The following is a 27,248-nucleotide window of genomic DNA, read 5'->3' as shown; positions in this document are numbered from 1 at the left end:
GTTGTTTTTATTTCGATCTTGTGACTGAAGTCCGATTTAACACCATAATACGGTATGTGCATTAGTGGACACTGTACCCGTTTAACAGTCTTGGCCGATAGAAAACCACTTTTTTAACTTTACAACAACAATAAGAAAATTAAATTTAATCTCCAAAATCCAGGTTATATGATCTCAGAAACACGTTACATACCGATAACAATATAAACATATTTTTGTATTCTTCTTCTTGTATTCAACCAACGCTGTCATAAAAAAGATACGGAAGGCTAACAGTGTATGTGGCTTGTACAGTGTGCAACTGAATACAGTTTGCAAATCACCATTGAAAAGCGGGCAACAAAAACATTGCAAGAAAGTAGCTTTTTCAAAAAGTGATAAAGCACCGCTTTACGGAATAAAATCGGTAGCAAATAAAAACTACGAACAGTATTTTTTCACAAAATGAAGGCGACATCATGTTAATTTAAAGTAAATTGGTAACGAAAAATGTAAATAGGCCTAAGAACCAAGTTAGAACGGTGCATTTACCATTTATCACAGATAACGATATGCGAATAATAAAATTGATCATTTGGTAAGAACCACGAAAACAAATATTACAGCCTGCTATTTGCTCTGCCCAACCCATAGTTAAGTTCAAAAATGGATATTCAAAGCAACTGCGCAATATTTCGCGCATATTTTCGCAATACTCTTATATGTCACATTTTATTACGCTTTCGTACAAAAACTTCAAACCTTACAAATTTTAGGCCTTATTATAACATGTCTATCTCAATGCCTTAGACAACGGTTGTTTGCTAAAAATGCCCAGCGACAACACGTTGTATATACCAGTTAATGTGGAATAAAACACAACAATCACTTTGTCCTAGATTTTAGGGAGAGAAGTAAAAATAAATTTCAATACATAAGCTTCAATTCCGCAAAACTCCAGCGGAAATGAAACAAACCCTTGGACGAAACTTGCGAACAGAACAGAAACACTCAACTCAAGTACCTGTAAAATAACAGAGGGTTATAAAACTAAAGAAATTCGACAATTTTTAGACATACCGTTTACGAGATCACGGCGCCAATTTTTATCGTTGTCCGAAGCCCCTAAGCGCGTCCAAGAAGACCTGCTTGGTCTGGTCGCTCATCTCGTTGTACATTGCAATGTCGTCCTGCTGGCCGCGTAACGTGCTGTCCAGGGCCTCCTTAAGCGCGTTGTTTTCATCTTTCTGTGATGTAACAAAGCGCGGATGTTCGGTTGATTTCAAATGTAAACAAGGATAGATTCAGAACAAAAATCCGACTACTAAGTTGAATATTTAGAATTTTTAAATTATTCAGATGGCGACTGCATCTCGGTCCCTATGACGCAAAAACATGTTTAGCGTTAAAAACTTGCCCCGAACCTCGCCAGGATAGTAATATTACAGCGGCTCCCTGCGTCTATACGTAATGCAGGACTTTGGCGTACGATTTTTGACCGAAGTTTAGCTTTAATCTTCACCGGTCAGAAAAAAATGGAGACGAGGTTGAAGTAAGTGAGGGTGACCAACTGCTGGATTGGATAAAATTTTCTGATGTTTTATTTAACAAATGTCATTTATATTTAATGACAAACGTGGAGAAGGGTTTTAAAATAATTAGAAAACACACATTTTTGTTTAACATGAGTTTTTTACACCATTTTAAAAACAGAACTTAAAACTAGTGTAGGAGCAAGCAGGTTGAACAACATATAAATGTCATGAAAAATGTGTAGGAGCCGAGAAATAATCAGGGTAGCCTAGCATTGTAAAATGCTCTCAAACACAGCAAAACTACTGAAATAAACACAAGAAGTGCAATGCCTAGTCGCATTTAGCGTTTTTCGTTTAAATCCTATTTTCTGCATCTATATGGGCAACTACGTATATGTTACAATCCACACACCAAATTTAATCCAGTGCAGGTCAATACAAATTTTGATTAGGATATCTTTAAAAAAACTTCGCTAAAAATCAGTGCAGTGTTTAGCAAAACGACAAATAATGCACCACAACCAAGTCTTTTTATTTTTTTAATTGTTGCATGGTCATTAGTGTTTCAGGAAAATATTTCCATTTAGTATTTAAATGCGTCTCACTTGTATCGCCAACTGCGCCCGTAAAGTGGCGACGTCGGCTTCTGATAACGTTTCACGATTTGTAGAACCACCAGAATCTAAAAATACAAACATATATATATAATTATATATAGAACACGTTTAAGAAATCCTGGACTTTACAGTAATTAATTCCAACTAGACTAGGACAACTATATGCCTAATTCAAATAACTAGAGTAAAATGCGTCTAATTCTAATTTAATCCTTGAATAGCTTTCGGTTTTTGTTTTGTAGGCAATTTTTTCCACTTCAATGTAATTTAAAATTGTGATCAAAGTGGTCTTTTAACACTATTAACTAGGGATTTTTAAAACTTTTCGAACCCTTAGTTAGTTTTTTGATTGGCATCGACCAGGGTCGGCATACAATTTTTAGACCTCACGTCATAAAATGACGTCATGAAATAAATAGACTTAAGAAATCTGCTGTTTTGGGACCCAAAAACGTGAAACTTGAATAAAGTCTATTGTAGAGGTAGACATTCTTTTTTTTAAATGAAGCTGTATGTGTGTACATTGTATGGTTTTAGCTTGTCCAAGGTCGTTAGTTCAAACCTCACCGCCTTACCGCAGGCTAGATTTTATCGTGCCTTGCTTGCAGGATAGTCCTGATCACTCCGACAGATTTCAGTAAGCTTTTCCAAAGGCATCAGATGTGCTATTTATTACTCAAGATTAACCCGGCAAATAAAAATAAAAAAACGACAATTAGTCAATAAAAAAAAATTAATAAAAAATGACCGTTGCGTTGTCCGGTGTATGACTCCAGCTTCTGCTCCATAAAAGCGGTTTTCCTTTGTTCTTCGTGGAGCGCTGATATCGAGGTTTCCGCTTTAGAAATGGCCGCTTGCAACCTAAAAACGCATGTGAATTTAGCTGCAGCCTAAACGTATATAAATAAAAAAGAGTTTTAAGCGATAAAACCCAGAGATTTGAAAAGTGGGAAAGGTGGTGCAAATATATTGTGTTGTGCATTTTGTGCTTAAAAAAGTTTTAGGAACATGTGCACCTGCTTGGGTGCTTATCAAGTTGACTTCAACAGCTATGAGCACGAAAAATAAAAAACAAGTATGGATTAAACAAAGTTTGACAAAAAGTAAAAATCGGGCGGTATTGTACAATTACTAAAAAGTGTTTTGTGTTTGAAAAATGTTTTAGGTACAATTACGTCGGCTATAGAGGCGTTTCGGTCCACAATTTACCCTAGGCGCATGGAATAAAAAGCGCTTTGAGTAATAAAGATACTTGAAAAATTGTAAAATTTTGGCGGGGTCGAGCGATTGTGTGTAGTCCCAGCTCAGGTATCAATCTATTAAACTTTCTAACCCAAACGGCACCAAAGGCACAATCTTTTTTTGGCGATTTTAATACTGGTGATGGCTTTATTTCGTGTGGTAGCACACCGTGTCCGCTCTTTGCCCGGATACACAAGTGACAAATACACAGAAATAGTGAAATACATCAACGTCAAATAAATTGCATGTGTATTACATTTTCCAGTGAGGTCGAGAATTCGCCGACAGGACACGTTATAACCGCGTACAGATGAATTGTAAAGTCGTGATTTGGGTTTGGGAGTGATTCGGGTCGCGTTATAAAATTGCGAGACCAATCTTTTATCGCAAACTTGTCTTGGAAATATTGAAATTAAAATTGAACTTTGGGTTCCGAGGTGTTCGATCTTAGGACCAGCCCTTTTTCACTATGTAAGTACATTTTTGTTCCTGAATTTCAATCTGTTTTTGCCCGCGTTAAAAAAATCTATTGGTTCCAATATTCTCAAAGGTACATTATGCCATGTTACACCGTGTGACTCATAAATTATATACCAGAGCGCTGTTAAATGGACTATATAACTTCCTTATATACCGAGCAATATGCGAATCTATTTCAAGTCGTCAGTGATACGTGTGCTTTGAAATGAACCTAATTTAAAGCAAATAAATGCAATTATTTGCGCTTCACGCTATTAGACCGCATAAGCAGCACACGCTAAAGAAACGGCATGGGTTTTTAAGTTCGATTGTTTCTCATTCTTCAATTTTCGAAATTGTCATGCCTGCCCTCCCAAATCTAAACCTTAGAGCCAACCCTGGAGTGCATCAAAACGCGAAGACAGCTAAGTAGCGAAAGAATTAGTAACAGACTTTGGCTAAATAGCTTAAAAATAAGTCTCACCAAAAAGGAAACGCTGGTACTTTTTTTGTGAAAAGTATCGGTGCAGTGTTCTGTTACACGTTGGTTTAAATTAAGTTTGGAAATTTTGACAGTCTCAGTTAAGCGAATCCAGTTTATATAACCGACGTCACAGTGTTCCGTCACAGGTTCACATCACTACTGCTATGCAATTTTTGCAATATCACACTTGTTTAAGCGATGCCAGGCGATACGCTTTTTTTGCTAGTCCCACCGAAAGTGATTGAATGCTACTAATTTAAGACGAATTCCGCTATTGTCAATCGTGTGTTAACCAAGGTCAGCCGGAAAGGTGTTTCCTGACGTTATATCAAAACATTTCTGTCGGTTAGGAATTTCGTGACGTAAAGATTTTCAAAGTTAATGGAAATGGAGACTAAGACGAATTCGTTCGGTCTCACCAGATGTTCCGTGCGTTTTGACCAGGAAAAGGTAGGGTCGCAATTGGGCATACTGGCAAAGCTTACTGGATGTAATCTGTCATACCAGGCCTCAACTGCGTTTACAATTATTGCAAACAAAATTCGCAGAAACAAAAATAAATTGCAACTGAAAGTACGCTTCGGTGGTTACACATTGTGTTTTTATGCTGGGCACCGTTTTAGCGATCTTGGGAGGAACGTAGTAATATTTCTAATCTAATTGCAGGGTTGCAACAAACTTTTACAACTTAAATTTAAAGGCATTTAAATAACCTTCAAATAAACGATTATCAAAAGACAAAAAATTGAAAAAACAACAACAAATAAACCAAAAGAATATTCAAAGGCTTTTGTTGAGTCATTGGGTTTTTAAAAGACTTTTCATTATGCAAATCCATTGAACAACATTTAAACACTCTGTCGTGGTTTTTAACTGTTAAATGACGTTGAGTAGGCTTAACTATGCTAATTATCGCTAATCGCGGTTTTAAATGTTATTCACGTCAGAAGGATGTTAAATGAACTTACTTAAACGGAAAAGGTCATTATTTTATTCAGTCTACACGCGAATTTAATCTTAAACTACGAACTACCTATGGCAAAGCACAAAAACACGAAATTTCAACAACTCTCCTTTAATCGAGGAATGTGGCATAAAACTGGATAAATGTCAGCCATATGTAGACACCAATAGTCAACGACAGATGTGCCGGAACCTTGGCGTTCAACTGCAATTTCCCGCCTTTCATTAGCGAGTCGAAATGGAAACTGAAGGGAAGAGTGGAAAATTGTTTTTGTGGGTGGTGCAAGTCAAAATAACTGATCGGAACATGGAAGGGGAATTCGGCTCTTCAAGGCCACTCATACGTGGCTTCAAAGTAAACATCACGGTGCGGCAAGTTGGGCATAAAGTTTGTGGCAGTCCGAGGTATTTGCCGAGTAACTCAATGAAGCCAACCAAGACACCAGAATTAAACAAAAGGTCGTCTGAGTTATTTTGGGTTGAGATAATTTTTAGAAAATGCCGAATGAATCAATGAAAAAACCCAAAGGCACACTAAATGATTCAAAGGGTTGTCTGAGTTATTTTAAGTTAAGTTGATTTTTACGAATTACCGGAAAACTCAAAGGAGAAACCGAATTGTACACGGAATTGAACAAAGGGTCGTCCGACATTTCAAAGCGTATACGAGGTTCGATTAACATTTAACGTATGACCAAAACTGTAAATGCCCGGGGTTAATCACGCACTCACATTTCAAAAATATCATAATCTAGAAGGGCTGCAATTCTGATCTCATTCAAAAAGGAAATCTTAAGTTGCCCTATAGTTTCCCGAGAACAACTGGGACTTGGATGCTTTCGCAGACTATTTATAATTTACGCATTGTTTGCCCAGGTGATATGATGTCTGTTTGGGTGCGACTTGGCGTTCGAAAAGTAATATGCGAAAGATGCGATTCCGGATATATTTTGCGGAAGAAGATGCCATTGTCCAGTCGAAGAACGGGTATAACTATATATGGTTTCAAAATACATGAACGATCACTTTGCAAATTGAGCAAATCGGGGTGGTCTTTATTTGCTAACAAACAACTAAACAATAAATCCTCGTCACTCGTTCGATTGGTTCGAACCACAAAGGTACTAGAAAAAATTGTACAATGAACGCCACTTAAAATAAAAAAGCAATAAAATAAGTGCAAATTTTCTTCACTCATAAGAACACAATAAATGCTGGGCCCGCGTCTAGTTTGCATTGAACGAAGCAACAGTTTAACGAAGTTAAAAAAACTTCTGGCACCTTGTATCATCCACAAACGATATGCTCTCAAAAAACGAAATGCACCGCCGAGCTTTTTTAATGAAAACGTGGTGTAAGGACGTTGCAAGTCAAACATGTGCGTGAAGGGAAAGCTACAGATCGGTGCATAGTGTACCTATGTCTTTCTACATTATTGAGGAATACATACTGATTTTCTTTAATAAGTCTTTGTTTTTTTTGATTTTTTTTATAAACTTGTATGAAAACCCTGTTGAATTTCTTGCAATCGTATAAACTGCTGTGAGGTACATTGTTGAATCGAAATATCCACGACATATATAGAAACCAAATGGATAAAAACTGTTCATCAAAATTCGTGCGAAACGGCTGCTGGTCGGTATGTCTTCAGAACACAGTATTGAACAAGACACTATAGGAAACTTTTACGAGTTTGTTTCGTCACATCAATTTTAGAAGTGCAAAATTAGTTGGCCAGAGTATGGTTTAAGAGGATGGATTTCAAATTTCGCCAATTTTATCAAAATAAAAAAATAAAATAAAAAAAGTAAGCCCATACAGAGGTAGGGAATATTTTGTGAACGTTTCGATTAGTTCTTTGTTCATATCAACATTGATAACTGAAAACTTCTCGTAGGCGGTTTAAAACAAAAAGCGTTCAAGATCGATGAACCGTGCATTAAGTCGACAAATTTCATGAAGAAGTTGGAAATAGAACTTTTTCTCACAATTCGTACGCCTTCCTACGCCTATCAATCAATCGCCAACATTGTTCCAACATATTGTAACGACGCGCAAATTTGTAATTTATTATTCAAATTTCGGCCAAGAAAAAACTTCGAAATTTAGCGTATACTCGTCACTCTTTAATAATAACAAAAATCGGTATGAATTTTTTTGATTACGTAATCCGGGAGCAGTTTTTAAGTTAGGCTTTGTACTACGCTGTAAATCTGAAAGGTGTAAAATATTATTAGGGTGGGAAATTCCACTGTTGTAGGGTGTTAATACCAATTTTGCGTTAAAAAACGGTGGTATCAGTCAAGCAAGGGGTGTAAAACTTGGAACACCTTCATAGGTGGTAATTTCTACAGTTTATTATTTACAGCGAGTCAGAATGCTGCGCTTGGTATGTTTTGAATCTAAGACATTCGGAAATAAGTCGAGAGTCCGACTCCGCGGATCTTGCTAGCTGACAAAAATTTCGGTAGACATTTATTCAACTGTTATAATAATTTAGAAAATTTGTAAAAAAAATTATAAAATACGAACGCCGACCGCGGGTAGAGCTGTCACAAACGACCGTACCTTTTGTTAAGTATAGCCACGAGTTCCGTCAACTTCTGCCGTTCAATCTCCGACGCTTTGTAGAGCGCCTCCAACTCGCCCACTTTTCTTCTCAGCTCTGCAATCTCGCTGCAAATGAAGCACAATTTCAGTTACTTATATTTGGAGTCTGGGATGTCCGATACTGTAGATTTTATTTCTATACTTAATATGTTGGTCAAAAAAGTACGACCGTTCCCCTATGATATGAACTGACGTCATTATCATGGTCAAATGCAAAATTGATCAAACTGAAAGCTGCAATGATAGTTCTTTTTAATAGCTCAACATTTGTTTTAAGTTTCTAAAAAAGATACTTTATTCTTAGGAAACTCTGAGATCACAAATACATATCTTAAATAATTCTATCATTTAGTATGATTTCCAGCGATTTGCTTAATGTCACCTTCAAAAGTTATGGGTTTGTGTGTTTACTTTGCGGACAAATACGCTGGAGCCTACACAACGATATGTTCAAACCAATGTTCGTATACAAAACATATGAGTTGTATAATGCATTAGCTGAAATAAAAAAATATTTGGGTAATCCTTGCTTTGTTGCGCGTCGACGAATTTTCACGTGTAAATCCATGCTAAATCCGAAGGGCGAATATTTTACTCATGTTTGTCATATAGCAACTAGCAGTATTACCTCGCAGAGGAGTCAGATTGTGCTATTGGAGCTGGTGAGGGCGCTCGCGTCTAGAAAATAAGGGTTACACTTAGTTTTCATTGAAAACGTTCCTAATTTTTTAAAACGAGGCTACCGGCCTTTCATAACGAACAACATCGTGGAGTTCTTTAAGATATTTTTCAGATAAAAAATAAAATTGGCCAAATAGCTAACCGTATACACAAAGAAAATAATTTGGTTGGCAGAGGAACACAGCCCTATACGGATGGTTGATCATAATACAACCATATTAGCACAAGTTCTATACATATACAATATATACAACGTTTAGTTTTTTTACACATTCACACAGATAAAAAACGGTTTGAACACTAATTTGAATCAGTCCTTATTTAGTGTTTGTTTAACAACCATGAACAAGGACAAATTTATGGAATAACGCACGTTGTCTGATTTTTGATTCATAGGCAAAGTGCTGTACTATGAAATAAAATTGACAGGCCCTTTAATAAAGGGAATATGTCAAAGAGAACATGTGCCCAAGCTAAAAACTTTGAGGTTACAAACATGATGTGTTATAAAATAGTTTAAATAACGCTTGCATTCAGAAAAGAAAGCACAAGGTGTGGCACATCAAAGCGCAAAATTGCGTCTGTTAGCCGCCTACCTGTTGCGGTGGTTCTCTGTGGGAATTTCTTGAGGGCGGAGAAAAGACAGATAATGGCTTGTAATTATCGCCAGCATTAGCGTCTCCCTTTGCTGAAGCGGAAATTCTCATCTGCGATGGCATTTTTTATAAGGGTCATTGAATGATTACCTTACATGGAGTAATGGTATAATATAACGCGTTTCTTCGGAAAGGATTTACCCCAGCCGCTTATTGTTGAAGGAAAAATAATAAAGTGGTCGTCCAAGCAAGACAATGCTTGAAAAAAGTATCATGTGGTGAGGTTCGAAGTAGCGGTCTTAGTCATACCTGGACTGTTGCTCGAGCTACACAAGCTCGGTGGAAGCGTTTTCGTTTTTAACGCACCTCATGAGCATAAGTGCAAAGCTGTGTGGATGTTAAAAGAAATGATAACAAAACTGGGGTAATGGGACCCGCACATGGCTTACCTTAAAGTCAACGCACGACCTCTTTGCACATTTAAAAAGGTTGTAAACTGAAGGGCGAGTGTGGGTAACATTTGGAATTAATACAACACGATGCAGATTTTAAATATAATAAAATACGAGATGAGAAAATTGTAAAATTGTTTTGCACAACTTTAACTTGGCCAAAAATTCCATCTAAATTGGTATAAAGACTTGCCATCGCCTTAATCCAGTAAAACAAGCAAAGCCGTTTCCGATACATGGATTATAGTTATTTCTGTTTCGGCGATATAAACAGTATTTTACGGTGATATAGTTTGGTTGTGTTGCAGCGAAATTTTTTCGAATTTTTTTTACCTGTTCAAGCTCGTGTTCGAGTTCTCGTAACTTGGAATCGCGTTCATTGAGCAGGTCTCTCAGCTTGGCGAGTTGCGACGACTCCTGCTGTTGCTTGCTGTGCAGTTCGCGGTTCATCTGCCAATCATCACAAGTTAATCTTGGTAGAGCCATATTTGTCTTATATAAAAAAAAAAACCTTACTCTGACCTAAAGAAGCGCGCTTGTGCGAAAGCTCGCCAACTTTTAAATGCAATTTGTCAACAATGCCACTTTATTCAGATTGAATCACAGATCAATTTATCGCTAATATTTGTCTTGATAATTTAAGCAACACTGCCGTATTTTCAGGCAATCACAATCTTGGGACTTATACCAAATATCACAGAAAAATAGGTTTGTCCGGTATCCGTACCCGATATTTAGGCAAAATCGCGAGCCGAAACCAAATGACGTCATTAATATGCTTGATCTTGTAAAAAAAGGAAAGCAAATTGCAGAAATAAATCGCGCAATTCATCTTCGATTTTAGTCGAATTAGGTAAAAATCACCATACTAATCCAACATTTTTATTTAACTGAGAAATGGTAATAATTTAACTTAATGGAAAATAATAAAACAAACACAGTCGGCTTACCTACCTATTTAATCATAACACTTCTAGTTTACGCATTACCTTTAAATGATGGTGAACACAATAAACCAAACACAACGTTAACTCAGTCAGCAATGAAAACGGACAAATTAGTTAGTACAAAAATTAAGAAATTTGTTTGTTTTTTACGGAAACACTATAATATTTACAACGCAAAATATCGGCCAAAATTAACCGATATCGATATATCAGTTGAAGCGAAATATCGAGCAACGTTATCGGTATAAAACTTTTAATATTTATAGCTAAGCGGCCAGATCTCCAGGCGCGCGCATATACAGCCAACGCAAGTGGTACCTTTACTTCGTTGTGTGCCGCGTCCTGTTGGTTAAGCGACGATCGTTCAAGCATCTTCTGCAGGTGATCCTGTTGTCTCGTCAGCGTACGAATCAGTTCGTTGTCGTGGCCTCCTTTGTCCGTTAGCACGCTTATCTGTGAAGGGCGAAGCGAAAAAGACGATGTTTGTCAATATAATTTCCTGTTTTTATGAACTATTTCGATTAGTTACATGTTCCGTCCGGCGATTTTGTAACTTTAAGTTTGCTTGTTATTACTATTTATTGCTTGTTTAGGTTTAACGGCTGACATTTTTGTTAGTATCGAAGAAAGTGTAATATGGCATTATTAGGACTATTTCATAGTGTGTGGTTAATTTTTTTTAATTTTGTTTTGTTTAAGAAAGAACTAAGCGCTTGGCGTAACTACAGTGTTCTAACTCGAAAAAACTTGATTAGATCTTCTCAAAAACCTTGTGTTTCATTATGTAAATTGTTTCTATTGTGTTTCGAAATATTTTTTATCATTTTAGGGGGATATGACTAGCTTTGGTTTTTACCATGTGTACGTTTCGCATGTTCAAACCCCTAAACAGTTTCTTAATTACAAAAACAAAATAAAAAGTCATTAGCCCCAAATTCTCAAAACTTAAAAGTGTTTGCTTGTATACCAAAGGTCTATATTTAACTATATACTTATATATACAAGTGGATTTTACCTGGGCTTTCAGGGACTTTACTTCAGATGAAAGGACTTTCGACCTTGCTTTTGATGCCTCCCATTTTCGCTGGAAGTCGGAAGACTGTTCCTGTAGCTTATCTAGGTCGTTCTTGAGATTCTGCAACAAAAAATATAAGAAAAACGCTGTAATTCTTGAAAAGCCAGTCCATTCGTTTGCTTATGTTGCGCAATTTTCAAATTTATATGCAGCTACTGTTGTCAAATTCGATATTAGGAGGCTCACATTTGCAAAGTGGGTGACCTCTGCTACGCTTGATACATACTTTACTTTCAAACAGCGATACTTAGCCGGTGCCACAGAAGGTGCGAGCCACAGAAAAATTGAAAACAAATTAGATCCGTACTTTTTTGGCGTATATCAGAACGAGATTACGCTAAAAACGCAACAATGAGCAATAAAAATGCGAGCAGGAAAAAAGCAGCGAAGCTGCAGTTACAGTTTGACCGTTGATATGGATAGCCTTTGCACTTCACGCGAATACCAGGGTTGCGCGCAGCATGACGCAACAAACCGTGTGCCATAAAATGGCAATACAAAGAACAAAAATACCCTTCTGCAGACGAAGATGGAAGATGAAAGGTCGAACGGGTCATAAAAAGACACAGTTCCGTGTTAGTCACCAGGTGTTATTGGCAGTATCCCAGTTGCCACCACTGACTTATACAAACATCCTAATTTCAAGGTTATTGGGCTTTTACCACAATTTGTGCCCCATTTAAATGACCCGAATACGCTCAAAAACGACTTGACGGATACGCTAAGTCGGTTGTTACTTTAAGTCGAACAACACCAAATTATAGGGCTAATATCCGAAAGCACCCGTTCGATACTAGAAGGTTAAGGGTGCAAATCCGATGTGGAAAAAGTGCAGTCATTTTATTAACAGTGAACAATCTAGCGCAACAATGTGGTTCTCAAAGTAGGCGATATACCCCCTAGGAGGTAAAAATAGATACAATCGGGGTGACAACATATATTTTAAATCAGGGTGGTCCAACTAGAGACATCATTATCTGCTTCCCGCAGAGCAATCAGGTAATTCAAAACTCTTTTGTTTCGCGTCTTGTTAAAATAATAGTCAAGGTTATAAGTAATTAATAGTTATTGGGTGAGGGTTAGAAATAGGTCTTGATAAACAGTAAAAAGAGGTAACGTTGGCAAATCTTGCTTAACTTGGCAATGTGTTTTAGCCTATTTAAAAGGATATCATAAACAACATTGCATTTTCTAAATACCTAATATAAACAAACGTATATACCGAATGGTTTAAATGTTGTTTAATCCTTCTTGTAAAAATCCTGGATCCGCTATTGCTTGCTGTGTGTGATTTGACGCTATTGCTATCAAAACGAATGGCCGTGACGCTATTGCTATCAAAACGAAGAAATCACTTTGTTATTAGCAACAAGATTATTTATGATTTACTTGACCAAAATTAATCCAAATATTTAAATGCTTTAAAGGTCACCAAGCTCATACATTTCCTAAAAAAATATATACTGTCATTAGCGTGATAAGCCTGCGTAATTGTTTTTTTGCTTAATGTGGCCCTTGCAGCATTTTGAGTTGTGCAGGCTGGCTTAAAAGCAAGGGCACTTGAGTGTAGTTCGCCGCACCCGACCTTTAGTGACGTACCTTGTGTGGTTGACAACAATTATGTTTGATTTGCGTGTAAACAAGCCCAGCCAAATTGAGGTTTTTACATCGACAAACCTTATTCTAGGATGCTTTGCCGATTTTATGGCTCGGCGATTTGATGGGAAGCAAATTCGTACTCTCTTACCACAGGCACCTTTTTTAACAACTTACGCAACACGGATGCTTGATTTTTTATCGTTGCGCCTTGCATCTGTCTTTCACAAACAGTTGTGATGTGGGTTTGTTAGTAAGTTTTAAGTGGACAACGCGACCTGTTTGATTAAATTAATTATACCGATTGACTGAAAACTTTACTTTCCGTAGGTTATCCTTCAAGAGTTCGTATGGGTATTGCTACAAACGTTAACGTAATGTTTTACTGGAATTTTTTTTTTACTTTTTTTTTAAATGGTAGGATTCGTGATCATTTTAAAGAAACACATAGGGTTGGCCGGGTTAAAGGCCTACCGCGAATTTAGTATTCATTTTCGTAGTGTTGCCGCAAGCTGAAACGGTTTAAAAACCACCGGACAACATAACGACATTTTTCAAATGCACCAAAGGATTCTGAATCTTCTAAAATAAAAGCCAGTATCGGCACATATCTTCCGATCTGAGCAAACTAATTTTAGTTACAAAATCAGGTCGTTTAGACAAAGGTCGGTATAGCTGCAGACTGACGTTCGAGCAAAATCAACTCGGAGCAACGTGGCGTAGCATCATGGACACGCACGTTTAACGTCCGCCCGTCAACGTCCGTCGCCGAAGAGACGCTTTGCCCTAAAAACGTCGACAGACTTATCTTCAGCATCTCGCTTTGATGCGCCCCCACACCGAAAATGCAGCGCGCTGCTCATTTTTGCGTAAAGCGAAAGAGGATCGAATATACAAACACCAGTGATACTCAAACTGTGAGCCCCCTGAAATTCTCAAGTTTGCCGCAAAACTTTGCATTTTTGGAAAATAGTTGGTGTTACAGATAGACTGGCAAGCACGCGAGCCTGAATACACACTATTTATTTATAAAACTGGTGCGTATCACGGTATTTACATATTTCATAGCCGTATCGATTTGCAAGAGCGAGACGATATTTTTCATCCAAAGTTCAGTTTGCTTGTAACAACGAAGTATGAAGTTGCCAAAAGTGTGCAAAATATCCGTGGTTAACCGGACGGAAATATACGGGGTTAAGTTTGTGGTCTATTTTTTTAAGAGGGTGGTGTATTATACCTGAAAATGCTAATTATTTTTTCCTACACTTGTGCAACACAGCATAGCGCAAAACAAAAAAAAAACATCGACCGGAAACAAATCAAAAACATCAATTCGTGCAAAAAAGATATGCTAGGATTGCTGAAAGATATTTGCAAAACCTTCATATTCTTGATCTTTCGATAACTTCTTCATACAATTGTTTATACACGTAAAGTGCAATAAATACAAATTATTTTCCTACTGTTTGCATAGCTGGTGTTTGTTGGTTCATTTTTATTTGTTGTGACATTCCGGTATACTGAGGTTTTTAAAAGGCAGAAGAGGACTGTTTTCTATACATGGTTTATAGAGGGGTGGCCTTGGCTTAACACAGGATAGCAAGCGTGTCGTTGACAAAATAGCAGTCGCGCCAAAAATCGACGAACCGAGGTTTTTATGTGGGCCAACAAATCTTTTTCCCCACAATATCTTTGCCCGAACGCTAAAAAGGACCGGTATGTCATTTTCGAACTGGGCCAAGTTTACACTGAACTTTGAAACGTTCTGTTTTTGTGAATTACATAGTATAATAATTCACAAAATATAAATTTTGAAAAATACCACACTACCCCCTATAAAATTGCGAATTTTAGATTTGTTACGACTCTTTGAATGTATAATAATTAAGGCGATTATTTTTTGATTAAAAAATGAGAAATTTTAGATATGCTATAAAAATACCAAAGAAAAGCAAGACGCTGGGGTTATTTTACAAAAAGGTTGTGTGAAAAGTTATAGCATATTACCAAGGTCCTAGCATATTTTTGAAATAGAAAAGGAATAATTGCAAATACTAAGCGAAAAAAGACAGCACATACTGTTAAATATATTTGCCCAAATAAGAAATATCAACTATATAAAGCAAAAAAGAAGAACCTAATGCGATAAACTAGACCTGGGTGGTTAATTCGACCGGCTGGCGTATACCATAATATTGCCCTTATGATGATATAATACAGTTAAAATGTCGTTGAATATAACTTAAATGTTTATGATAAAGTCCTAACTGAACGACAAATTCAAAAAGCTGACTATACTTTTTTTAATTTTGTAAACGATTTATGCGCATTTTTAATCGACTTTGACTTAAAATAACAAATTTTGACCAAACATATAAAAATCCTATTTTGACAAGTCAAAAATAATCGCCTTAATAATAACTAATAAATAAACTTGTTTACGAATGGCGAACATTTGTCGGACACAGGTCCAATGTTTAGATCAAAAAAATTGCAAAGAGTCTTTCGAATTGCTACTAACTCACGTCGTTCTGTTCTTTGCGAGCCTTTTCCATGTTACGGATTCGCGTGGCGTTCCTGTCCTCGCGTGGGCTTCCGTTATTTCGCAGTTTCGTCTCGAGATCTCTGCAAACGAAACAAGTTTAATCGACGCTTTGCAGGCAGGAAGGGTCCCCGGTAGAAGTGTCTCGAGTTAGCAAGTTCAGATTAATGTTTACAACAGGGGTGGGAAACCCGACGCTATCGTTTTGCGCCAGACGCTGACGCCAAGAGCAAAACGCGTCTAGTGTGCAGGGTTTTTCAAAGACTTTTTAATATACGCAAATCAATTTACGGGCATTTAAAGATTTTTCAAGATTCAAAAAACTTGTGTCAACTCGGTCTTGTTCACCAGAGAAACAGCGCACATAGGCTGTGGTAACGCCAAATTGCTGCCTGTCAAAAGGGGTAATTCGAAGAACAGTGGCGGAGCAAAATTATGTCGAAATCGCCAAGGTTGCACGCGAATTGGGCGGCCCCTTACAGTTGCAAATTAAGGGAACAGCGGCTGCGATATAATACACTGCGACGATTGCAATTTTGCAAAATATCCACTTATTGGCGGTTTTCAGAGGTCACAGAACCGAAACGGATCACGTCTTTAGATCGACGAGACAGCTGGCTGTGCGTGGCCTCTTTAAAATCAGACACTTTTACGTCTCGAGAATTGCAAGACAAGAAAACAGGGCTAAAAATTGGAGCTGCTAAACGGGACATTAACAAACGGGTAAATGGATCTATTTTAGGCAACCGTGTTTTTTCATTTTAAGGGCGTAAAAAATTGGTCAAAAAATTATTTTATTCTAAGTCAGAGGTGGGCAATTATTTTTAACCGCGGGCCGCATGAAAAACTCACAATGTTGTGGCGGGTCGGGTCAAAAATAGGATCTTAAATACACGCAATATAGCGTCTCACTCGGACGGTATAAAACAAATAAGCTAACGATGTAGTTCTGCTTATTCTATGCAATCTAAGGTGTTTATTGTCGTTGGAATTACTTAGGGAACTTAAAATTGGCAGGGATTAGTCCAAGGCGTTTAAATTAATTGTTTTGCGAAGGTGAGGAGATTATTCTGCAAAGAAAGAAGATAAGTTTTACTTGGGGTCATTAGCTGAGATCGTTTAAATTTGCAATCTCACAAGCAAAAAAGTTTAATGCCAAATAAAATTTGTCCGTTTAATTACATTTTATTATAGTTACCCAAAAATTAGATCCAAGGTTTTATAGTTTAAAGTTAGATAAAGGAAGCGTTTTTTTCATACATTTCTATTTTTTGACACGCAGATATAACAGGGGAATTTTTAAATCAAAGTTTTTATTTTTATTTCTCTAATTTTCGTTATAAGTTAATTTTTAAAAAAGTCATTGTTTTATGACGATTTGTCAGTCAGAAAAAATGTTTGACCGTGCAAAAAAACTGAAGAGCAAAAATAAAAAAAAAAAATAAAAAAAATAAAGCTTTATTTCTAATTTTAACCGAATACAAAAAATTGAAAAAAATGAATGCCCAGCCATGGTTCTGAAAATGCCAAGGCAGTTCGCACGCTGATCTCAATTGGTATGAAAGGCGCGTCTAACCTCGAGCGCACTTAACGATGATAGTTGGCAAATAAAAATATTGGCTTAATTTTGCGAGCTGTCGACAAACGGTTACGGGTGGTTGGAAGCAAACCGGAAAAGGCGTACAACTATGATGCTTTTCAGACGCGCTCTTTTTTTTTGTATGTCAAAAGGATCGTTCATTTCTGTTTCTTTCCAATTCCTTAAAGTTTCCATTACGCGTATCTCTGGTTAAAATTTAGAAGGACTTATACAGGTCCGTTGTGGTAGGGAGGTAGAAAGACCCAACCGCGGATAACACTTAACAGCAACTGCGATTTGGGGACGGTTACCTTGCAATGTTTTGGCTATAAGCAAGTGTTTTTTGAACCTTTTCACTTGCGACGCTCTCTTTGAAAATTTTGTTGAACTTGCGACACACCACCTAATGGGAATTTTAGTAATTTTCAGTAAAATTCGTACACAAAAGCCAATTTATTTATTTGCTTGTTGCAAAAACCATAATCCATTTGCGGTAGATACGAAACGAAATCCCTATATGCGGCGCCCTTGAAAAATAAAAACGGCGCACCAGAGCGTCGCGACGTACTGTTTGAGAACCTCTGGGCTAATCAGCCTTAGATATTGCACTTATAACTTTATCGAACCTAAATTTATAAATTTATACAAACTGAGGAGAATTTTTATAATAATAATAGGTAATTTGACAAATGTCGTGTTGCCATTTAACCAATTAATAATGCTGACCTCGATCATAAGTGACGGGTAAATCGACCCCACTTCCTGACCAAAATAACAGGACAAAAAAACAAACGCATTATCGGACCACTGCTGTGTCTAATCCCAAACTTACACCCGGAAGCACGCGCTAAAAACAACTTAAAAGTCGAGTTGTACGTGCCTAACGAGACAACACTCGCAAATGGAACCTATCCGCGTTTCCAATACGGCGAACTTCAAGGCCGTGAAAAGGCAACACCAGCCAAGACCAATGCCTTTAACGAATTTTCGTTCTTTTAGGCCACGGTAGACAGGAAGGAAAGGCTGTAACAGCTCGCTTTGGCGAGCAAGTTAAAACTTTTATTACACCATTGGATTTTTTGGGAATACAAAGATTTCGGTCACAACAATATAGAATTTAATGTTTATATTTTATTTTAATTGTTAGCAATACCTTACTCAAAGCACGCATTCTTAGATTTCAAGATTAGAAATCAAGATTTTTTTTACATGAAGCTTTAAAAAAATTACAGCACAGCAGATAGCAATGACTTGTTGTATTTGTGGTCATATTTATTGACTCGGCGCCATATAGTATCTTGTTGCAGGACAAGCATGCAAAACGTTAGGAGATTGGTAATAAATTGGTTGGTACAAACTCCCCGAAGGTAATGACCCTAAGGTTCCGAACCACTGCTCTAGTAGAACTAGGCCATAGGCAAAAAGCGACAAACTACAACCCCGGGTAGATCTGGAGCATCTTTGAACTTACGTCAGGCAATACAGATATGGTTAGTTCGAGTGTTGTTTACTGGTGCGTATGAAGATTAAGCCATTTATATCACCCCGTGTTCAGCGGTCTTTGTTGGTAGTTTTTGGGGAGTAGGGAAGACACTTATGTCACCGATTCACATTCTTCCATGCTCTAATTTATCTTGGTTTGTTGAATGTAAATACGCACAAGCGAGCGCTCGTGCAATTTGAGCTGTTTGCCCCTTTTGATTGTGCAATAGAGTCAGCTGTGTGATTTCAGTCAGCCCTTTTTTTTTCATTTTTTGAATTTTAAAACTATAACGTCATCGCACCCACCCAACAAAACTTGGGTCCACTTCCTAGCAGAGTGGTTTCAAACCTTATTGGCTTACAGCACAGTACATAAAATATAAAACTTTTTATGGCACCCTTATCAGCGGTTTTCGCTAAGCTGTTTACTATATAATATCAAGTAAACAACAGTTGTGCATAATATAGAAATACATCCTTGAATTAGTGTACTGCAAATTGCAACTAAAAAATGCATCAAGAAGCCTACTAATAGAGAAAAAAATGGAATTTATTACAATTTGAAATATATTATGGCATACTTGAGTGCTCATAACGGCACCCAGTGTGTGTGTTTTTGTTTTTTTTTACAGTCATTTTTTATATCATTTATCACACAAGGAAACATTAATATTCCTAAATTCCAAAAAATTATTAATATTACTAATTTCCGAAAATTAAGGGTAAAATTTAAAAATCCGAATTACCAAGGGATTAGACGTTTGTTTTCCCTCTACTACAGTGGTTCTTAGCCTTTGGTAACCTGTCGAACCCCTATGCTATTCTACAAGCGTTCGTCGAACCCCAAATTTTCGCTCAGTATTCGTTTCTTCCTCCTAGCAGCTGAAACTGGGCATATTCAAATTCTAAACTTGCATTTATATATGTTAAATTGGCCAAATTTTCACAACGTTACATGACACCTTGGCACATAAAAAAAGATTCGAATTTAGCTTGAAATAACAGAATTTATGTTTCAGAGGACGTTCTCGCCGAACCCTTGAAAAAGCTGCGTCAAACCCTAAGGGTTCGATCGAACCCTGGTTAAGAACCACTGCTCTACTACACTTAACGGATAAAAAAATAAGGTATACGAAAAAAATTTTGACATTTTTCTTGATACATAAAAAAATCCCCACCGTTTTGCAATTTCGAGTTTTTGCTCCTTAAACTCGATTTCGAAGGCGGCGCCATAGCGGCGTATCGCGCGCACGTTTTGCGATTTAATACAGTCGGGTCAAGAACAGGTCGCGCCTTACTGATCTGGCGGAGCTCCTGGAAACAAACGTCTGGGCATTCCACAAACAGACACAACCTGATTTGACACGTGAAGCGATCTTACCCGACCGCTCTGCGTTTTTTTTGGCAATTTTATCGATCGAGATTATTTTGACATCGATACTTTGCAGACGTGGACAACTAGATTTATTTTTGATTTTTAAGATAAGATAGTAATGCTTTCATTTTTTTTAAATGAACGCACGTATCCACAAGGGGTCCACTGACCCGAATTTAAGAACATCTGAATTGGATGCTTGGTTTGTTCAAGTAAGTCCATCCAATTGTGTAATAAAATGTTAAGTTTCATATACATGTGCGCCAACGTGAGTGTGCAGAGCGTTGTTTGACGCTATGGATTTTTTGCAGGGCGTCAAAATGGCCTAGTATTTGACCAAGTTACATGCGACAAAACCATAAAGATAACGCAAAATACGTTCTCAGTAACACAGTTTAGGTTCATTAACATTGTGCGATACCTTCCTGAGTTACGGCGTGGGGAGGTAACATCTGCAAAGAAATGACAAGACCGATTTCCTATGTTTATATAAAACTGTTATAACTTTTTCGCGTTAATTAGTCGTTAATGGATTGCAGGTCAACTAAAAGCCATGAAGTTATCGGGATTGGGAAGGCACTAAAAGGATAAGAAAAAGAACCACTGGTTTAAACGCAGAACGAGGCCAGTGAGAACTCGCCCACTCTCTCTGTAGCAAAGGTAAAGAACCCAGTGTCACTTATGTTTCGACTTTGGTGTGGTGCAGTTGTTGTAGGCGGCCTCGGTCTCTTACCAGGTCTCATTACAGGATTAGCCGTAAATTGCTTGTGTGGAACGCATGTTCCATGCTGAAACGCGATGCGAGAAATTTCGCGCGCCTCTCTACAAAGGGCAGATTAAGGGGGGCCAAATATAAAACGGGGATGGACTCACCCCTAAACAAACACCCTCTCATCTCTGCAAGCAGCTCAGCTTGACAAATTTAAATTGATTTCTTTATTTTTTATTTGATGTTGGACAAGAGTTGTGTTTTTAAGCAGCCCGACAATAGGAAATTTATGAGTGACTTAACTACGACTGGGCATTGTAACCCGACCGCCACTACACTTTTGCAGTTGGCATTTTGATCTGAACATCAGCTGGCATTACGTTTTACCGATCGTGAAACGCCAAACCATTCCGTTGTGGTATAGCAAACAAAAACGCAACAAAGTGCGCTTGTTATGGTAGCCAGATGCTAATTCAACGGCTACGATCTAAACCAGGGCGTGGACAACACTCGGAGGCCTATAGGTTCATTTCTTACCCAAACTTAGTGTGTAAACCGCAAAAAGCAGGATTAGGTTTTTCCACGTTAAAATTAGTACTTCCAAGTTTCTTTCTGACTCATGTGTACATGTTAGAACAGTTTAATAATGGGTGTGATTCATTAAAATTGATTGCAATCACACAAAAGTTATCATGTATCTAATGTCTTGATTCTAGTGAAAGCGATAGGATCTGTAGGACAGCAACTGTAAAAATCGATGACTTGAGCAAACAAAATCGGCCATGTTTCGCCTAAAACACTAATACAATATCAACGTATCACGTGAAAAGGGTAAAGAGCCCCCGCCAACACTGGTTTAAACAGTAAAACAGAGTCAGATAGTTTCACAGCGTAATACGCAGCTACATTCATTAAAAAATATGCGCGCTAATAACGGTGACTTTCCAGTATGTCAAATATGATACGTTCACAAACACGATACGATAAACAGCAACCCTGTAGATGGGATTGCTAAAAAGTTGATCCTATTTATTCGTAGGAAAATATAGCTAAATATTGTAGAGAGCTTTCAATTATTTAAATGTCTTTTTTGTACAATTTTTTAAAAATTTATTTGGTCCTAGGCTATTTACAAGTTTGAATCTAACCAAGATTAGATCCGAATCCGATACCCAGAATATTGCCTAAAAAGTAATCGTCACATACTGGAGTGGCTATTTATTACTTATGATGCCAAGTACGATAAAATTATACATGACCAAGACGAGAGATGCGATACAGTGTTTCTACAGAGAAAGCATTATAGTAGAACAAAAACGAAACCTAAATACCCACAGTAAAAAAGGAAAACTCAACATTAGTTTTAATATTTCTTTGTTAGGTACAAGTAACAAACGATAGGGGACAAGTGACCTTTTATACCACTTAGTCTTAAAATTTTGTTAGTCACGCAAGGACTTTTTTATAACAATAGATAAAAATAAACGTTCGTATCACACATTTTTTATCTGATGCCGTGAGGGGATGTTAGATTTTGCGATTACACCACAATTACCGACCATCTTGCAACCTTGGACAAGATTGCAGTTGAAAATATCGACTGTCCCGCATGGTTCTATAGCGCAACCTAGTGCTATGACTTTGAGTCTTTAAATTTAGTAAGTACAAACCAAGCAAGATATATAAACTACGGCCCGCCAGTTTAATGTAACCGGCATGCGGCACATTTTCTTAGTTATCCCAAAACACAGTTATATTAGGCTATTAGTTAATGAACAGAAAAAAAATTATTTGGTGCAATTCCTAATTGTTTTAATAATTACTTTTTTTATAATTTTAAACTAAATTTAAGCTTTTTTATGGAAAATAGTTTTAATGTTTTCTTTGATTCATAGTAATCAAGTCAACTAACTTCGAAACAAGCTTTAAATTTAGCCTGGGGTCTTTAATCGTCACAGTAATGCGGGCCGTGATAACCAGTCCTAAAAGTTATCCGGCCCTTAACGCATAAGGTTTGGTAACCCAAGATCTATAGGAACCCAAGATCTAAAGAACCCAAGATCTATAGAAATCTACCAAGCAAAATACAAACGTTTGCAATCGCCTTGAAAAATCGCTCCGCTTACTTGACTTTGGTGTGCAGTGCTGCCACCTGCTGGGCGCGACCTCTGAACCCTTGAGCCCCGCCGCTGAGCAGCTGTTGGATGTTGACGTTTGTTTCGCCGAGTTCCTGGCCAAGGACCTTTAAAAAAATCATTGGTTACAACAAAAATGTTACCCTTGACCTGATACACTAATATCCTATTAATCAATCATATTTTTTTTTTTTTTTTAGGAATTTTAAACATTTCAGTTTATTTATTAATGATAGTTTCAAGTTTGGCCCTCCCTAAAGATTAGTAAATTACTCAACATTACAGTTGTTAAGAAACATTAAAAAATGAGTGATGTTTTTTTGAAGAATTTATTGAAGGACATAACGAATTTATATTTTTGAGAAACCACAACAATATTATTTTAACAATTAAGTGTATTAATTCTGTAAAACAACCTGAAATTATTTTATGTTATTCGTATATCATGTTATATCATAGATACATTTGAGGTTATATTATGAATAAATGTCCATGGCAATAAATTAAATCTTCTTTAAAAATGAATATTCACACTGGAAGCAACATTGTGCAACCAACACCTAACATAAAAGCATCAGTTCGAATTTCAGACACCAATACAAATATGCTGCTAAAGAATCATCTTTAGTTTAATAACAACCTTTTGTATGAAAACGATTCAACTCACAACAAACATATAGAACTGGGCCGTAGTTTCCAGATGTAACACAATTTAAAATTTAACAAAAACAAACGGTTCAACTAAAATTTTCTGTAATATTGTAGTACCTTGTGGGCCACTTTCATTTCTTGTTTGAGGGACTGAACCTGATTTCGATAATCCGCAATTTTCAGGTTGGAAGTGTTTAACTGATCCTGCAGTTCATCGACTGAAACACGTGGTGACTCTACAGCAAATAAATTTTAAAAAATGAAACAATAAATAATTTGCAAATCCACATTTATGTCTAAACCTTTTTCACAGCGAACCACATAATAACATTAAGTATTACAGCGAAGTTTTTCAATTCCCCCCACTTTTTGTAAGGAAGCAAAACATAAGAAATAATCAATAATGGGTTCTAATTGAAAAAATAGCACCTATGTCTTCTTAATTCTGAATTTTTTTTTTAAGAAACTCTTGTTTAGAAACAATGTTAATCAATTCAAACATATTACACCTCTGCAGTCACTGATCCACAGGTTAAGAACACTGCTTTTCATCAAAGCTTGTTTAGGTTTCACAAAATAGCAGTTGGTATTAGCCAGAGTTCATAACATATAAATATCAATCTTTTAGGTATTTAAAATTGTAAACATATAATATCGAATTAAAAAAATTCTAATTACACACAATGATGTTATTTTTATTTGTTAGAGTACCATAAGCTTGATTAAGACTGGATTTTTTTCTTTGGCCATCATCACTCCCATTTTGGTCTTGATTGTTGCGCAGCTAAACATGATAAAATAGTATTATATACAAATGTAAGGTAGGTTTGGAACCACACTTCTATACACACATATGACATATAATTCACATATAATGGGAAAAAATAGTTTGTTCTTTAATGTTAGCAACTGTCATTTTCGTTAATTTTATAAAAAAATTAAAAAAAACAAAAACAAGTTAACCACCTTTTTCTCAAGTTCATTAACTTTTTGCTGCAGTCGAAGAGACTTTGATTTTTCTGATTCCATTACCGCAGTAAGCTCCCGGTTCTTTTTTGACAGATCGACAATTTTACTGGAAGCAGCATCGCTTGCAACTCCAGCCTCTTAAAGTTAAACATTTTGCACATGGTAAACTACATACCCTTATGTGTAAAATGATTTGCAAACTTTACTCGATATCTGTCACATTTTATATGTTGTACGATTCTAAACATTTAAATATCACAATCTAAAGATTGAGAAAAATATTTGTGTTTATTTAATCGGTTGGACATACTTGATCAAGGGTAGAAACCTACCTAGTGCTACATTTTTGGCAAGAGTAAAAGCAGTCTAGTTAAGATTACTAAGTTTTATATATCAAAATGTAATACTTATGAAAGTTCTGGCTGTAAACCATACACTTTTTTCGTGTCAGTGGTTTGGATTTTTGTTTCTTTTAAATTCAAATTTTTAACTTTTTAAACTCAAAACAGAAAACATCAAGAATAGTTACAGCTATGGTTACTGGTTAGTGCACATTTTCATTATTAGTTACCTGAAAGGAATCGCTTTTCTTCTTCCACTTTAGAAATCTTTCTATTAAGCTTTTTTATTTCATAATCTTTTTCAGCCATTACTTTTCTAAGTCTTCCTGTCTCGTCCCGTAGCTCTCTACAACATATCACTGATTATTATCAAACAGTAGAGTGACTGCAATATATATATCATAAAACCGAGAAAATTTGCATTAAAAAACTGTGTTTCGATTGGAAAAACATTTATTTACCCTTGGTTTATTTAGGCTTAAAAATGGTTAACATATAACAGATTCTAGATTTATAACATGCCAAATAAAACAGCATTTGAAATTTGATTTTTGCCTAAATACTAAAATCAGTAAGTCCTATGAGATAAATATGATCATTTAGAATCTAGCACACCATGGTCTAACTATATTTTGTTGTGGGGTATCAGAAGGTGTACAAATGTTTCAAGGAGCGAATCAAGGATTTCAGTTTGTGTTGTGGGGAGTGGGGGGATTGGGGGAGTCATTAAAATTTATTTTATATAACGTCACCAGTTATGCCGTAACAAGACAATGTAATTAAAGTAATCTAACTTATCAAAGTTCTGGTACTGTAATTAAGTTAATCATGCAACACACCAAAAATTGCATTTCTTATGCTGCATTATGCACAACTTTTACCTTAGAAGCTTACTTTGGGTAAATAGCTGCACCAAAACAGTAAACTGTTAAACTTTTAAAATTGGTACACTCGTCAGATTATGAGAACTAATGCAACCAAAAAATAACACAAATATGCAGCAATCAAATTGTATAATTTGCAAAACTTCAGATAAATGTTAATGAAAAACTCTTAATTAGATCCCAAGATATTTTACAAAATGACTTAAGTCCAAGTAAAGCCATTTGTCAAAAAGACTAAAGTCAAATCATTTCAATTAAAATACTTAAGTCAAGTCATTTAAAAACAGTACCTTAAGTCATTACAATTCTGATCTGTTTAATAAGACATATATTCATAGGTTTTTGTCAACAGAAATTAGAAACCGATAACTAAAGTTGCACCTAGTAAAATACTTCAGTACCTTATTTCATCCCTCATACTGGTGTTAGCTGCTTCCAGAGTTGCATTTAGGCCGACAGTGGAACTGGACATAACATCGGCCACACTTAAAGACAAATCATCGGAAACACCAAATGTTTCATCAAGAGCCTAAAAAATGAAAAAAATTAGTATCCAAAGTCAAAAATGAAGATACTTCGATGAACAGATTGTATTCGTGCTTATAGTTTACCCAAGGTCGCATTAAAAAAATGACTATCTATGTATGTGTTGATAAATCTTTTTTTTAAAAAAGAAACTTTGGGCGCTCTTTCACTATTGTACGTAAAAATTAATAAAAAAATTTTTTTCTTCAAATGCCGCATACCACAACGCATATTGTTTGGGTTAGGGTGCGGGTTAGCGTTTGGTTGAGGGTGGGTCAAGTTATTATTGATAATAAACATAATATTACTTGACCCAAACGCTAACTCGCACCCTAACCCAAACAATATGCGTTGTGGAAGCGGTATTATTATTTTTTTTTGCATAACTTTTCACGTACAATAGTGAAAGAGCGCCAAACTTTGTTTTACTTTAGGCGACGATTTTTTCGCATTTTGTCGTTGTTTCACCATCGCAAGTTTTCGTTTCTGTTCCTCTTGTATGTCCGAAAATTGTTTTTGCAAAGCGGCGCTGTCCATTTTGCCACTCATGTTTTTTTAAACGACAGAGAAAATGACTACTTTTGACTCGAAAAATAGCGTCACTTAGCTAAGCAACTCAAAAAACAAAACAAACTTGATTCGAACTATTACATATACACAACTATTCACGTAAAAGTTAGATTCATAATATGTTTGGATTTCCAGCAAATTTTTTGTACATTCTAGGAAAGTTTTAGTACCCATCTAGGACCTTAAAATTACCTAATGGATTAATTACGTAGAATAGATTATATTATCTTGTATTTTCGGCGACCTCGTG

At 36.4% G+C, this 27,248-nt stretch overlaps 1 protein-coding gene across 1 annotated transcript; it reads right to left on the bottom strand.

Moving 5' to 3' along the window:
* Positions 1-232: 232 nt before the first annotated feature.
* On the bottom strand, positions 233-26,999 carry LOC146145473 (coiled-coil domain-containing protein 13-like). Its single transcript, XM_083390580.1, has 18 exons — positions 26,858-26,999; positions 26,305-26,432; positions 25,250-25,365; positions 24,676-24,815; positions 24,421-24,493; positions 23,827-23,945; positions 23,050-23,165; positions 15,762-15,861; positions 11,581-11,700; positions 10,884-11,018; positions 9,952-10,068; positions 9,167-9,277; positions 8,518-8,567; positions 7,848-7,955; positions 2,880-2,992; positions 2,120-2,196; positions 1,060-1,226; positions 233-1,003 (listed from the first exon to the last, which is right to left on the bottom strand). Exons 1-17 carry the CDS (start codon positions 26,975-26,977, stop codon positions 1,086-1,088), a joined length of 1,884 nt encoding a protein of 627 aa, XP_083246706.1. The 5' UTR covers positions 26,978-26,999; the 3' UTR covers positions 233-1,003; positions 1,060-1,085.
* Positions 27,000-27,248: the final 249 nt, after the last annotated feature.

Source organism: Ascidiella aspersa, chromosome 5, assembly GCF_963924565.1.
Source record: "Ascidiella aspersa chromosome 5, kaAscAspe10.2, whole genome shotgun sequence".
In the NCBI taxonomy this organism is placed as follows: Eukaryota; Metazoa; Chordata; class Ascidiacea; order Phlebobranchia; family Ascidiidae; genus Ascidiella; species Ascidiella aspersa.
This window is presented reverse-complemented; position numbering and strand designations above follow the sequence as displayed.

What these genes read in the sequence shown, in the direction of transcription:
- LOC146145473 (XM_083390580.1), bottom strand. Translation starts at nt 26,977, where the DNA reads ATGAGTGGCAAAATGGACAGCGCCGCTTTGCAAAAACAATTTTCGGAC. An exon ending in AGAAAAGCGATTCCTTTCAG is followed by an intron (nt 24,816 to 25,249) that starts GTAACTAATAAT and finishes TTTAACTTTAAG; the next exon opens with AGGCTGGAGTTGCAAGCGAT. An exon ending in GCACTGCACACCAAAGTCAA is followed by an intron (nt 15,862 to 23,049) that starts GTAAGCGGAGCG and finishes TTTCGTTTGCAG; the next exon opens with AGATCTCGAGACGAAACTGC.